This window comes from Mus musculus, chromosome 4 (genome assembly GCF_000001635.26).
Source record: "Mus musculus strain C57BL/6J chromosome 4, GRCm38.p6 C57BL/6J".
Lineage (NCBI taxonomy): Eukaryota > Metazoa > Chordata > Mammalia > Rodentia > Muridae > Mus > Mus musculus.
The window spans coordinates 120,526,960-120,541,218 of record NC_000070.6 but is presented as its reverse complement, the minus strand read 5'-3'; the positions used below and the strand labels follow the sequence as shown (position 1 = coordinate 120,541,218).

Here is a 14,259-nt window from a genome sequence, read left to right as displayed (position 1 = left end):
CCCATTACAGATGGTTGTGAGCCACCATGTGGTTTCTGGGAATCGAACTCAGGATCTCTGGAAGAGCAGTCAGTGCTCTTAACTGCTGAGCCATCTCTCCAGCCCCAGTTAGTGACATTTTTAAGGTTTAGTAGAAAACCGAAAAAGTGATAACAGACTCCCTAAGAGCCCACAGGCCAGCCAGCTTAGCTCTCCCTGTGAGCTGCAGATTCTGAGATTTGTCATCTCACAGAGTAAGTTGGAGACTGACAGGGAGATGTCTGTCCACCTCTGTCTTCCATGTATTGTGTAAGCACACACATAGAAGCACTTACATTTCTCCACTTGTCAGTCATTGGGAGTTGCCTGTCCCTCAGCAGCCTTGAAACAGGCTGGTGCTGTCAACAGAAAGCTTGTATCTGGCTGAGACAGAGGCTGCTGCAAGGCCTTGAAGGTCTGTGGATTGCAAACATAGGCTCCTGCCATTCTCCTGCAGGAACAGGCCTTGTTCCCTGTGTGCTGGCAGCTAAGTTCTGACACTTTAATAAACATCATATAATTCTAGCTTTTTGTTTTTCTTTACAGGATGAGTCTTCAACTTCAGCTTTGACAGTTTACAACTATGATTTTACATCCTGCTTTTGACACTTCTTTTAAATTATGTTTTTATTAAGATTATTTTATTATGGGGGAAAAGCATTTGGAAAACTTTGTCACTTGCATGTCCCGTCATTTATACTTGATCCTGCAACACATGTATTTGTGCGACAATAATACCTTTGCAGTTTTTGTGCTTCTGTGATGGGAAACAGGACTCTGGATGGAACCTGATGGTGGCTGCTGGCTGTGGTTAAGGGCCATCAACCACCTTGTTTTCCAGCCACTCGAGTCACTGTCATTGGAGTGAATTGCTGTTGTCTCCCTGGGGTGCCAGGACTCCCGGTGCTGGGCTGCTAACTGGGTGTTGCTGACATCTCAGTGCTGCTGAGTTACAGGGGACTAGGTGCCAGCTGTGGTTGCCCTCGCCATCCAGAGGGTTGTTTGGTTCTTTGGTACATCAAACTCTGTCTGTATAAAGTATCATATAAAAACCCCGGGTCTCTGGCTACACTTTCTATTCCTGGGGCTGAGAAAACTCCTTGCATCAAGGGGTCAAGAAACACGGAATTTTAGGGTAACCGGTTCTAAAGCCCTCTCTTGTGTGTGCACCGTTGGCTTGAAGGTATTTTTTTTCTTCCAGAATGGTGTTATTGCATTTGAAATGCAATTTGAAGTTATTTTCTTAATGTGATATGGCAATGGGCATGACCATGTGCCTACAGTATGGTGGTTAGCTTGATGCATATCTAACTTAATAAATAATGCAGAACCATTGGTGTGCTTTCTCTTGTCACTGGCTGGGGTGCTTTTCCATGGGCACTGAGCTTCAATGCCAGGGCTTCTCCTGGGCCAGCCTCAGTGAGCAGTCTGAGTATCAAACTAAGATGCAAGCCTTAGTAGCAACTAGGATTTCTCAGCAAGTCAGTTTGGTTGTCATGACATGTGTTCCAAGGGATTAAAAGCCAGTTGGTGCTGTGTGACGTAGCAGGAAGAGAAGAGAGGAGCCATATGCTGCCTGAACAGGATCCTTTGCACACTACAGACAGGTAATCATACAGGGAGCCAGGCAGCTGACCATGGGCTTTCCTAACCAGCTGTTAGGTTTTCTTTCCCACTTTGCACTCATTCAGAAGTTCAAGGTCACGGGGCAGGGGCAGTTCACTTTCCAAAGTGAATTATGCAGTGTTGGTGACATTGGTATTGACTGACTCGGGCTACTGGCCTGGCTGTGTATAGACAGTAACTTCCTTCACTTGCTACAAGTTGAAACGGGGCACTGGGTAGGAAACTGTGTCTCATCTGTTTGCCTAACTCCTACCTCAGATTCCTCATTTTCTAGTCCAATGTCACTGTCACTCTTGAGACCCAGAGCCCCACTCTTCTAATTCCTGTTCAAAAGCATCCTATCCTGTATTTGTGTTCATTTCTGTGAGCTCACAGCTTTCTTCTGTAGGGATCCGGTCTGGCTATGGGATGATTCTAAGCTCTTCCCACACAAAGGGCCTACTGCTGTTGTCACAATAGAGAGGGCTTGGCTGGGTGTGGAATGGTTTGGAAGAGCCATCTCTTAATGTCTTTCTACTGATGAAGATGGCCTCGCTAGACCAATCGCCACATAGTAGCTGCATGCATGACCTGTCAGCAAAAGGAAGCCCACACACACACACCCCACCCTGGCTCTCCAGAGCTTGCCATGCGCTGACGATCCTGACAGGACCAGATGCTTGGTGGTGCTGGAAGGCGCCCTCTATGATTAGTGACTACCAGTGCGCAGCGGCTTCTCCCTCATGTCCTTAGTGTGCTGACCTCAGGCTTAGGGGAGGGATAAGGGCAGGTGGCAGCTGTGTTCCCTGTTCCCTGCTTTTGCCAAAACAGCTTCCAGAGAAAGTACTTCTGCGGGTGGTAGTACCTGGACCAGAATCTAGCACGGTGCTTGGCCCGTGCATGTGTGATGCCCAGAAACATCCTTCTCCTCTCACCTTTTGAATGATGGCTTTATTTTTTCATTCATTCATTCATTCATCCATTCATCCATTCATTTTGGTTATCCTGTGTGGGAAGCCACATGTGCCGTTGCTGAGTGGCACTGACTACTGCTGGCCACCATGCATAAGATTGGACAAACAACCAATGTGTACATATGCAGTAAAGTTTTTTGCAAAGACACTGCCTGGCCCAGGCATGATAATGAGGTTCTGTAAGGTACTGAGAGTATAACCAATCAGATGTGAGACATGCAAATGAGGTATGATAATGAGGCTCTGTGAGGTACTGAGAGAGAGAGAGTAGCCAATCAGATGAGGAACATGCAAATGAGGCTTAGTGCATAACCAATCCGGGTATGAGACACGCCTCTCCTAGGCCTATAAAAGCAGCACCAGTTCTGGGCTCGAAGTCTTTTCGCCTCTGCAATCAAGCTCTCCCAATAAACGTGTGCAGAAGGATCCTGTTGCAGCGTCGTTCTTGCTGGTCGAGTCGAGCGCGCGCAAGAATCCTGGGGCTAGAACTCATGACTTTACTCAATGAAGTGCTCCATCACCGAGCCACAACTCTGCCTCAGGAGTGTATTCTTTATGTAGCACTGGGAACACCAGTGTGGGTAAAGGGAGTTTGGTGATCTGTCATGAACATTTATGATCATGTTTGGTTCCTGGAAGCATTGTGAGTGTTGGCAGGGGTTGTATCCTGTTTGTAATCTGGAAAAATCAGGTCTAGAGTAGTAAGTGGTCCAGGAGTGTCCAGCATCTGGTGGGTGGGGCATGGGAACTGAATTTTCAAAACCAGTCTGTGTGCACATGTATCAAAGAGGATTCAATGCTTGTCAGCACTCACCATCATTTTTTATTTCGGTCCCTCCTCTGAATATAGCCAGCAGCCTCAAGGAAGAGAGAGCTGGTAACTGTATACTTTCATGGAAATCCTTCTCTTGTAAAATGTCAATACTCCATGATTATCTGGTAGCTCAGAGTGCAAATGTCATGATTGTCTCATTAGTTAATTATTAGGCACCCACCACAAGACTGCATGTATTCTGAACACAGACCATACCTAACTTGCAACATGTATTTTAGTGGGAGAAACTATAATGTTGCTATGGAAAAGAGAAAGAAAAAAAAAAAGGAAGCTGGGGTTCCAGGAAAGTTGCTCTTGCCTATAATCTTAGTATCTTGGTGGGATTTGGGGGGTGTGGTGGTGAAGCAGGAGTACCAAGTTCAAGGCCAGCCTGGAGTGGAAGCTAAAATCCTGCAGCTCGGAAGGAAGAGGGCCCTAGGCAGAGATTACCCAGTGCAGAGGTGGGGGTGGGTTCTTTGCTGTGGCACACATGGCTGGTTTAAGGGACAGCAGGAGAATCTAGCATAGGTGGCTTTCTTAGGACAAAATGCATGTGGACAAGGCAGGTGTGGCAGGATCTAGCTCTGGGTTTTGTGTTAGTAGACAGTAGTCCTGTCTGGCTAGACCCTTCCTGCGAATGGCTATTCTGCCACAGCCAGCAAGGTACCAGATATGATATGATGGTGACAAAATATCTCTTGCCCACTGTTACTGTCTCACAGGTAACAAGACTGAGGCAGAGGTAGGCACTGTTGCCCTGCCCTAAGTGCCTGTTGTCTTAGGGCAGGGCTGTGAGGGTGCTGAGCGGTTGCAGAGCTGTGCCAGTGGGCTCTGGCTCCTGGGCAGTAGTGGGCTGGGCATGGCTGACCAAGTGTCTTAGAAATAACCAGGGACTCCAGTACCTGCAGTGTAAGGAGTGATGACGCGAACATTCCAGCAGGTTGGGTGAGCTGCAGAGTGCTCATGCCCTATAACTGCTTACAACGTAGTCTTGCTGGCTGCAAGTGGCCTTTCCAAGTTGACATTTCCTAACCCACTGTAATTGGCTTAGACAAAAAGGTGCATTTGGTTGGAATTAGAGTTATAGTCCCTTATAGCTCAGCTCTAGAAGACTAGCCAAATTTCCTGAAAGCAGGGCCCCTTGAGGATGTGCCAAGAGTTGTTTATTAGTTATGTTACTGTGCCCACACTGAGGTGAAGTCCTGTGGCTCCTGTGTGTGCAATGCCAAGGGAGAGGAGGTGGCCCAGGTAGGTTTTACTCCAAGTCTTAGCCCACATCTTATGTCCTCACAGGACACAGCAGCTGCAGGACAGTGGCTGGCGCTGCCTCAGCTGCTGCTGAAGCTGCTCCTTTTCCAGCGTTAACACCTTCACCTTCTCTTCCAGCTTGCCCAGCTCCATCGCCCACTTCTGCGAGGACAGTGAGGCAGTAGATAATTAGGCTACCATTTTCTTAGGCTGTCTTCTCTCCAGGGATGGGCTGCAGCCTGAGGGCCTGACCATGCTGCTGCCTCTGATGAAGGGTCTTGAGGTTGCCTGCTTACTATCCATCCACTCGGATGGAGCCCCCTTTGCAGCCTTTCAAGGGCTGGCATGGGGACCTGATCACTACCTGTCTAGATCCCTTACCCTCTGCTTTCTACCATTTGGTGGGTCTTTCTTAGAAGGAACTCAATCCTTCCCTATCTCCTCACCAGGCTCCCCTTCGGTACAGTGCACAGCCCTTTTCTAGTTGGAGTCTAATCGCTCTGATCCTTTGGTCTTTCAGGTGGGTGTGACTTTGTGCTATGGAATGGGGTACAGATTTTAAGACGACTTACTGGGACTTTCCCTCTAACCAATGAGCAGTGAATTGTGGGAGGAGGGGGCAGAGTTCCTTTTCTCCAAGGCCTCCCTTCTCTCGGCTTGCCTGGCACTTTGGGGCTAATGGCTGGTGGGGTCTGAGTCAGCTTGACCCCAGCCCACCTTGGCGAGATCGTCCTCACCTGCCTGCACCAGTCCTGGATGGCGCCAACCGACAGTGGGCCCTGGATGCTCCCATCGCGCCTTAGAAATACCTCCCCCTGGTCAGTCTCGTACAGCTGTGGCTCACCCTGAGCCTTGGGAGTGTGCACCGTCAGGCGGAGTACCTTAGCAGGGGCAATGGAGGCTCAGAGGGTGCCACGTCTCATGGAGGTAGTCCCAGTTCTACTTGGGTAGTCCCATACTCCTGACGGCAGCCTGGTAGGCTCCTTTCCTTAAGCTAGCTCCTGTTGCTGCTTCCCACCCCTATGCTGCTCAGCAGTGTCACAGGGCAGTATCACTGTCCTGCACGATGACGGTGCAAGCTCACCTTGAGAGGTGTGCTGGTCGTGGTTGTGCTTATGACAGGGATGAAGGTGAGGGTGTAGGCATCGGGAAAGACCTGGGGTTTGAAGCCCTGCAGGATGGAGTCTACCAGCAGGCGTGTACGGTCCTCATCACGATGGCTGCAGTGGATGCCCTGCACCAGGCCACTGTCCTCGACACCTACCAGCAGACTGCCACCCTCACTGTTGAGAAAGGCACATACGTAGCGCCGCACATGGTGCTTGAAAGCCAGGCTCAGGTACTCACCGCTGCCTCGCTTAAACTCCATGTTCCGTGTCTCGCTGCCAAGGAAGGCACCCTGGAATAGCTGCTCCTGGCCCAGGATCTTATGGTGCACAATGGCACTGTCAGAGCGCACGCCACTGGGTCGGTTCTGAGAGATCTGCCGACGGCCAGCCGAGCCCCAGATAGGGGAAGGGTCTGCCAGTTGGGGCAGTGGTGGGTGCCTGAGGCCTGGGCTGGGGCCAGGGCTTGGTCCAGGGCTGTGGCTTGGGCTTGGACCACTGTCCTCCTGCTGGGGTAAGGGTCAAGATTGGGTGTATAGGCAAAGGCAGAAGGCAGAGGACCCTAACTTAAAAGGACTGCCAGACCCCCATCACACTCTTGCTAGCAGTTCTTTTCTAGGCCAAGAGCCCAATTCCGCATATTTGCAAAAGTTAGTGCTGGCCCAATGGCTTAAGCCAGCTCTTGGGTTGGGTTCTGCCTTGAAACCTGCTGTAGGATGCCTGAGGGATAAGATTGCCACTTTGAAGTTGGCAGTTTGCATACCCATGGGCCAGTCTTTCTCTACTAGGAATGTGCAATAAGGTCCTAGGCACAGATGTTCCTAGAAGGCATCTTGGTAGCCCTTGTAGTCCTCTAGGCAGAGATGCAGGTCCCTGAACTAAGGGACCCTTCCTTCTTTGATATCCCTTAATGTCTGCTAGCTACGTCCTAGGTAATGAAAAGTCCCCTGAATCTCAGTGTTTTCTGCCCATCCCGAGTCCCTCTGTGGCTTCTGCTTTGTCTCTAGGGCTCTGGCAGTTTGTTCATGCATAGCCAGGTCTTTGGTACCTTCACATCTACAGGGTTTGACACTCAACTGAGTTAGTGCATGGAGACGGACAGAGCCCTAGTAGCCCAGCAACACCCAAGAGAAGATGAACTTAGCCTCAGAAAAATAGTAGGTACACATGTGTATCAAAAGGTTATCAGAGCCGTTTAGTTCCACAGTTCAAGCCCCATGGATTTGTCCTTGGAACAGAAGACCAACGATACTGGTACCATTTACCCACAACAAAACTGGCCTGTACCCTGCTTTCCCTTGTTACATCTGTAGATCTGAGCCTACCTTCTAGCCCAGCCTCCTTCCTCAGTGGCCTCTGTAGCCTCCAGCCTGAGCCCCAGAAATACCCAGTATCTCTGTCCTACATCACTACTTCAACATCTTTTCTCTGCCTTCCAGGATTCCTAAGTCCCAAGCCTTAGGACTGGATTTCTGGCCCCCTATAAATTTATCCCCAGTGGGCAGTGAGGGCTTGCCCATTCTCACACAGCTACCTCAATTCTGAGACTGGCAGAGTTGGCTCTGTTCTTGGAGGGCTTGACACAGACAGTGCATAGATTGCCTGCCTCAGCCTTGCTTCTAGTGTTTGTCAATGGAACAAATGAGGTAGACCAAGGAGAAAAATCACGACTTGGTATGTTCCAGGCCCAAACCTGACTGCAATGCAAAAAGGTCCCTAAGAGTTAGTCTCCCTCTTAGCAGAGGGTCAGTCATTTGAGTCACATCTCCTGGGTGTGCAGTTCCTCATGCTATCCACTCTTAGGTCTCTTCATGCTCTTCAGGGCAAACTTGGGTTAACTGCACTTACGGGTTAACTGCACTTACCTCCCTGTGGTGTAAGGACTCCAAGGCCTCACTCAACACCAGCTCCTTGCCCCGGGCTGTGAGCTCTTTGAGGATTAGTTGCTCCTCCAAGGCCATCTGCAGGCGCCAGGGGAGGGAGGCCAGCACTGCCTTGGGAGCAGCCACCTGTACCAGTGCATAAGTGTTCCGTGGCCGCCTCACTACCTCAATTTGGCCACGGGCCACTGGCAGCTCCAGCCGCTCTAGGGTGTCTCGCAGTAAGCAGGCAAGCACGGGCACAGAGAACTGAGGGTTTAGGTGGCTCACGTAAAGAGTATGTGTGCTGGGAACCGCCTTGAGGCCAGAGTCCTTGGGTGGGGACTCTTTTAGGGGTAACTCTAGGAGGGACTGTTTCCCCTGGGACATCACAGGAGACTCCCACATCTGTGTCTGCGCTGATCTCTTTCTGAGGCTCATGGTGGTCTTCTTCAGAAGGAATTTTGGTAGTCCTCACTGCCGATTGCTCCTCCTGGGCCTAGCTCTCAGACTGGCCAGGGCTTCCCAATGGACTCACAGGTGCTGAGGCTTCTGGAGGCTTGTAGATGGGCAGAGGCTAGGCAGGGTCAGAAAGAAAGGGCAGAGGGCAAGTAACCAAGTAACCCCCTTGGGTGCCTAGGAAAGAGCCAGGCGGGGCTGAGCCAGGCCTCTGGGCCAATAAGGATTTGCCTGAAGGGTTAGGAGGAATCCTTGAGGTCTCTATACCCTCTAGATACTCCTCAATCTGTATCTAGGACCTCCTGGCTGTCTCTGGGGTTTCCTGACTTCTAGAAGGTTCATAAAAGTCTCCAGGCCCTAGCAAGATGGTTAAAGTGGGCCTCAGAGAAGAGACCATAGTTCCAAACTGAAGGTGGTCTTTCCCACCAACTCTAAAACCGGCTAGGAGGTTAGTGTGGGTCACTGAAACTATTTAGGATTGGGTTGGCAGGTTTTGGGGTTCTGGTACATAGACAACTATGGTGCCTCCCCATAAAAAGGGCCTTTGCATATATACCTAAAACTTGAGGTGGCTCAGGAACTAGAGATTGTTCCTTGCACCTTACCCCAGGCTTGGGAACTCATTTACAGACACACAAGAGCCTTCCACTCACCCCCACACCCCCAGCCTCCAACTTGGGTGGCAGGCACCACCAGCCTGCATCTTTCTAGATTGGGTCCTTGAGGTAGTCAGAGTCCAAGAGCCACCACAGCTGCAGTGGGGATATTCAGGGCTAGCAGGAAGAGGAGGAAAGAGGAGGCCTATGATCTTCATGTCCTGCTGGCTCCTCCAGGGGCATAGGCGGTGTCAGCCCCGAGCTCCCACAACTCCTTGAACCAGGACACTTAGGACTTGGCCTGGAGACAGAGAGAATCAGGGTCTAGGGAGTGGGCGGGGCCTGTGTAACAGCCTCTGTGATCTCACGAAGGCCAACAATGCCTTCTGGTTCAGACAAGCAGGGTTGGGATGCTGAGTGAGACAGACTTCAACAACCATCATGTCTGGTAGATAATGTAAGCAGACACAGCAGCTCGATCGATACACACCTTGCCCATGGGGCCCTTGGAGTAAAATCTAGAACTGTGGACCTGAAGACACTTCTTCCCTCTACACCACCTCTCCAGCCTTCGGTGCATACACAAGCCACCACTTACCATCTCCTTTGGCTCTGCAGTCTAAAGTCTCCACTTCCTTCCTTCGTCCCCAATTCCCACTGACCACTGACCAGACCTAGCTGCTCCCAGGATGAACCAAAAAGTACATGGTGTGGTCCAGGGCTCCCCTGATACAAGGTTTCTCTATGTGTCAAACACAGATATTTCTAGTTATTGCTATCTAGAAGGAACTAAAAGTCAGCTAGCCATCTTGAGGGACAGAGCTATCTGCTGCTTGAGTGACATGCAGCCTCTGACAATGTGGCAGCTAGTTCCTTGAGGGCAAGTCTTAGCTTACAAAAGGACTTTTTATCATTATTTGGAAACTGATTTATGCCGGGCAGTGGCGGTGCACGCCTTTAATCCCAGCACTTGGGAGGCAGAGGCAGGTGGATTTCTGAGTTCGAGGTCAGCCTGGTCTACAGAGTGAGTTCCAGGACAGCCAGGGCTACACAGAGAAACCCTGTCTCGAAAAACCAAACAAATGAATGAGTGGATGAAAGAAAGGGAAGGGAAGGGAAGGGGGAAGGGGGAAAAGGGGGAAAAGGGGGGAAAGGGGGAAAAGGGGGAAAAGGGGGGAGAGGGGGGAGAGGGGGGAGAGGGGGAAAAGGGGGGAAAGGGGGAAAAGGGGGGAGAGGGGGAGAGGGGGGAGAGGGGGGAGAGGGGGAAAAGGGGGAAAAGGGGGAAGGGGGAAGGAGAAGGAAAGGAAAGGAAAGGAAAGGAAAGGAAAGGAAAGGAAAGGAAAGGAAAGGAAAGGAAAGGGAAAGGAAAGGAAAGGAAAGGAAAGGAAAGAAGGAAGGAAAAAGAACCCTGATTTATTACTGTGTATGATATGGGGGAGGGAGTACAGAGGACAACTCTGGAGTTGGCTCTCTCCTTCCTACCTCTGAATTTTGGGGATCAAACACTTTTTACTGACCAAGTCACCTTGTTGGCTCCCAGATAAATACTTCATCACACACTTCCCTCCTCTACTTCTAGTGACCCTGATTACTGGGAACAAGGGGGAGGGAGACCACAGTGACTGACTGGTTCAATCAAGTAGCTGTTTGCCTTCCTGAGGGCAGCCATTTTGAAGGCATGCCTGAGCCTTTGTTGCACGTAGGGTTGGAGGCAGAAGCTTGGGCAGGGAACTGCAGGGAAGTAAAAAGGCAATAGTGTGCAGGTCAGGAAGAGGCCTAGCTCCACAGGGTGGCCGGATGAGGCTCTCTGAAGACTTGGCCATGCCTGTTCCCGTCGGCCCCACAACTCTCACTCCCACAGCAGCAGTGTAGCTTGGTGGCTCCCTGGCTGTTATCTCAGGCTGTTGTGTCCTACACTGGCTCCAGTCAGCCTTCTTCACCTCCTGTAAACCTGCTCCCACTGTAAGCCAATAGGCTGCATGATCCTTGCTCAGTACAGTGGGTACCATGAAGGCTGTCTGTATTGCCTCTTCTCACCCCACGAGGAGGAGGGAAAGCAGCCTACTGAGGCTCTGGAGTTGCTATCTCTTGGATTGCTTCTTGGCTTGATGGAACTATAGTACAAATGATTGTCAACCTGACAGTGAAGCAACTGGGAGAAAGCCTGGGGCCTGCACGATGCTGAGTGCTGTGGGCACTTGGACAGTAGCCTGTTCTTTGGGACTGTGAGGCAAGAGTTCCTAGGGATGATCCGGCTCAGGCTCCTTGTTTTACATGTGAAAGAACCAAGATGAAGTGAAGGGGTAACCTGCTTGTTGAGTGATTTGGATATCAACTGGTTAAAAAGACACGGGCATTTGTATTGGTTTTTATTTATAAACAAACGGACACAAAATAGTTCAGATGGCAGTGGGGGCAGCAGTGCTGCTGACTTGCTTAGGAGGAAAGCACAGGAGCTAGCAGAGGGCAGAACTCCTCCAGCCTTGAGGTCCTCCTCCCACCATTGGGGCCCCGTGACCTAATTGCATTAGGCCCCATCTTTTGCAGCAATTCTGACCAGGGCAGGGAGCTGTGGGGGCAGGGAGAGGGGAAACTCCATCAGAGATGAAGACTGGGGCTACAAAGGACCCAGTGTAGGAAGAGAGACCCTCACCTTTTGCTCAGTGAGCCAAATACTTTGTCCATTCCAGAGAAGAAGTGCCCTAGGGCAGTGTCTTCTGAAATAGGCCACACTTCTCTGGAGAGGCCCTCTCTGGACCAGAGGATGGTCTCCCTCTTCCAAAAAACTGTTTGGTGCAAGAGAAGCATTAAGTCCAAACGCCAGAAGCAATAAATTAGCAATAAGAAAGGATCTCTTTAAAAAAGGTCTGCACCATAAGTTCAGAGTCTGGGGATCCAGTGAGAAGGCATGAGCTGGGGGCCTTGGGACACTATGCCAAGCCCAGGAGGTGGCAAGGGGCCTGGGTACCAGGGCCTTTCAAGGTCCTAGGGCTGGCGTCTTCCTCATCTCTTGAAAGGTGCTCGTCTAAACTTGTGGAGAGAGGCTGGCTAGCCTTGAGAAATAAATAGAAGGGCCTGGGAGCCACAGCAGGCTAAGGGGAAGAGCAGCACCAGCCCCGGGCCCACTGTTCCCTCCTCAGTCCTTCATGGAAGGACACATCAGGGCAGGAAGGGTAGCAGTGGTGGCTTTCCAGCCTCCTAGAGTCCTGAGGTCACCCAGAGCCCTACTAAGGTGCCTGGGAGCTGGCGGGCGGCTTCCTGGGAGAAGAGTGCCTCCTGTTCAGAACTTGCCCTGCTTCAGCCGGTCAATGTGAAAGGAGAGCTTGAGGGCGGGCCCCAGCTTCAGGCCCATGTACTTCATCATCATGTCACTGCGCAGCAGGAGCAGGGCCTTGCCATCGATTTCCTGGGGGTGGGGAAGAGCAACCATCAGAGGTCTGCTTGGTCGAAGACCGTCCAGAGCAGTGTTAGGCACACAGTGCAGTCAGGCTGCTGGGATCCTGAAGCTTGCCCGTTCCCCTCCCTGTCACTCTGAGCACTTCTCCCCAGGCAGGCACTGTAGGACAGGCTATTTCCACCTTGGTCTTCTCTGCTACTGGGGGCTGGTTTCCTGTCCTGAGCCTCTAAAGAAGGCTGGGCAGACCCTCCAGTGCACAGTGCACTGAGCCCTCTTGAGACAGTGGTGACCTTTAGGCCTGCTCTGGACGGAGCCTCTGCAGACCCACCCACCTAAAAGATTTACATGGTCAGTGACAGGGGGTAGACTTTATCTCTGTGACCACAGGAAGAATGGCACCAAGTGGCAGCAGAGGTAGGGAAATGGGTTTGAGCCCAAAATTAGGGTGTGGTCAGAGCAGGAAGGCCAGAGCAATGCCTAGCCACGGAACCAAGTGGTCTCTTGAAGGGAACACTGGGCTCACAGTTCTGCAGAGGAGAGGACCCATGAGACGGAAGCAGGGGTCGCTCACATAGGATTCTTTAACTTGGGCTGAAGTCCCTGAATCTCATACCAAGGCAGACATGGATAAAGCACCCTTGAGAAAGAGATCCCTGTAACCTGGAACAGCCCCACCAGGCCACAAAGCCAGTAGGAATGTGGCTCAGTGAGAGCCTGAGCTAAGACTGAGCTAATCCCAGGAAGCATCCCGTGCATTATGTTCCAGTGGACACAGAGCAGACGGCCACGCCCTCTGACATCTGTTGGTTAGAGCACACACAGGAAGTCAGACACAGGCACCTACATGTTTTCGGAAGAGGTCAGCATGGGATCCAAGCTGAGGATCGGCTTCCCGGACAAACTGCATCACATCCTCCACTGTCCATGAGGAGGGGTCCCGGCCACTCAGGCGAGGGGGATCTCGGCTCTCCAGATGTCGATCTGACCCTGAAGGATACAAGGGCACTTAGCACAATGCATGAAATGACTGCTCGTCCACGGCCACTGGTCACCTGGCACACTCCATGGCCTCCGAAGTGACACTCATAGCAACGTTCAAATGCTAGGAGATGCTAGGAGGCTTCCCATGAAGAATGTTTCCATAGAGAGAAGTCCCCACTTCATTCTGTCCAGCTTTTGGAATTTTACACTGGGCAGTGATTCACATTAAACCCAAGGTAGGTATCAATATAAGGGGGCTACTCCTAAGTTTGGTGGTGGGACAGGAAGAAGCAGGTACTTACTTTTGCTTTGGGGACTAGAGATAAAACTGATAAAGCATACTCTGGGTCCTTTGCCAAGGGTTGAAGAATACGTGGCTTCCCTACAGTTCCATATACTAGGGCAGAACGAAACGAGACAAAACACGATTTTTGCCTTGGCTGCCTGGAATCTCAATATTTAGGACTCTGTTTATAGCTTTTATCTCAATTGTGGTTGAAACACAGCTCTTCTTTGTCCCTGTGTGACTTGGTATCTGGTTATTTTGGTCATCCACACTTTTTTTTTAAATTTTTTATTATGTATTTTCCTCATTTACATTTCCAATGCTATCCCAAAAGTCCCCCATACTCTCCCACCCCCACTCCCCTACCCATCCACTCCCACTTTTTGGCCCTGGCGTTCCCCTGTACTGGGGCATATAAAGTTTGCGTGTCCAGTGATGGCCGACTAGGCCATCTTCTGATACATATGCAGCTAGAGTCAATAACTCCGGGGTACTGGTTAGTTCATAATGTTGTTCCACCTATAGGGTTGCAGATCCCTTTAGCTCCTTGGGTACTTTCTCTAGCTCCTCCATTGGGGGCCCTGTGATCCATCCAATAGCTGACTGTGAGCATCCACTTCTGTGTTTTCTAGGCCCCGGCATAGTCTCACAAGAGACAGCTATATCAGGGTCCTTTCAGCAAAATCTTGCTAGTGTATGCAATGGTGTCAGCGTTTGGAGGCTGATTATGGGATGGATCCCGGTCATCCACTCTTGTATGTCTTTGCACATGGGTTCCCTTTTCTCCTGCAGTCTCTCCATCTCTTCAGGCAAACTCTAGCTTATCTAAGGAGGTCCTGCCTCCTAGCACCACATCGGTTTCAATGCTGAAATAATTGGTCCCTCAAAGCATCTCCTATGTTGGTTACAACCTATT

General features: G+C 50.9%; 3 protein-coding genes across 19 annotated transcripts in view; 1 reads left to right on the top strand and 2 right to left on the bottom strand.

Annotated features, from left to right (window-relative positions):
- Nucleotides 1-1,351, top strand: part of Ctps (cytidine 5'-triphosphate synthase) — a 30,409-nt gene extending 29,058 nt beyond the window's left edge. For both annotated transcript variants that reach the window (NM_016748.2, NM_001355491.1), the window contains exon 19: nt 565-1,351. The gene's annotated coding sequence lies outside the window, so the exon portion shown is untranslated. The remainder of the gene's footprint in view (nt 1-564) is intronic.
- Nucleotides 1,352-4,556: 3,205 nt separating this feature from the next.
- On the bottom strand, nt 4,557-9,195 carry Slfnl1 (schlafen like 1). 3 transcript variants are annotated; one of them, XM_017320083.2, is made up of 5 exons: nt 8,737-9,113; nt 7,631-8,201; nt 5,744-6,271; nt 5,397-5,540; nt 4,557-4,821 (listed from the first exon to the last, which is right to left on the bottom strand). In XM_017320083.2, the coding sequence occupies exons 2-5, from the start codon at nt 8,063-8,065 to the stop codon at nt 4,699-4,701; spliced, it is 1,230 nt and encodes a 409-aa protein (XP_017175572.1). In that variant the 5' UTR covers nt 8,066-8,201; nt 8,737-9,113; the 3' UTR covers nt 4,557-4,698. The 3 variants fall into 3 exon arrangements, with proteins under 3 accessions (XP_017175572.1, NP_808238.1, XP_006502944.1); NM_177570.3 differs by having other exon boundaries at nt 4,558-4,821; nt 5,744-6,274; nt 8,737-8,988; XM_006502881.4 differs by lacking the exons at nt 4,557-4,821; nt 5,397-5,540 and having other exon boundaries at nt 5,863-5,930; nt 6,007-6,274; nt 8,737-9,195.
- A 1,823-nt stretch (nt 9,196-11,018) lies between these two features.
- Nucleotides 11,019-14,259, bottom strand: part of Scmh1 (sex comb on midleg homolog 1) — a 125,051-nt gene continuing 121,810 nt past the window's right edge. For 6 of the 14 annotated variants that reach the window (XR_001784153.2, XR_003954960.1, XR_001784155.2 and 3 more), the window contains 2 exons: nt 12,921-13,063; nt 11,032-12,085 (listed from right to left, as the gene is read on the bottom strand). Coding sequence is in view for 11 of the 14 variants with exons in the window: in XM_030253600.1 (XP_030109460.1) it covers nt 11,960-12,085; nt 12,921-13,063 (269 nt within the window). In the remaining 3 variants the exon portion in view is untranslated. Of the gene's footprint in view, nt 12,086-12,920; nt 13,064-14,259 lie in introns of all 14 variants that reach the window. The other 8 variants (NM_001379185.1, NM_001379186.1, NM_001379184.1 and 5 more) reach the window with 4 other exon arrangements.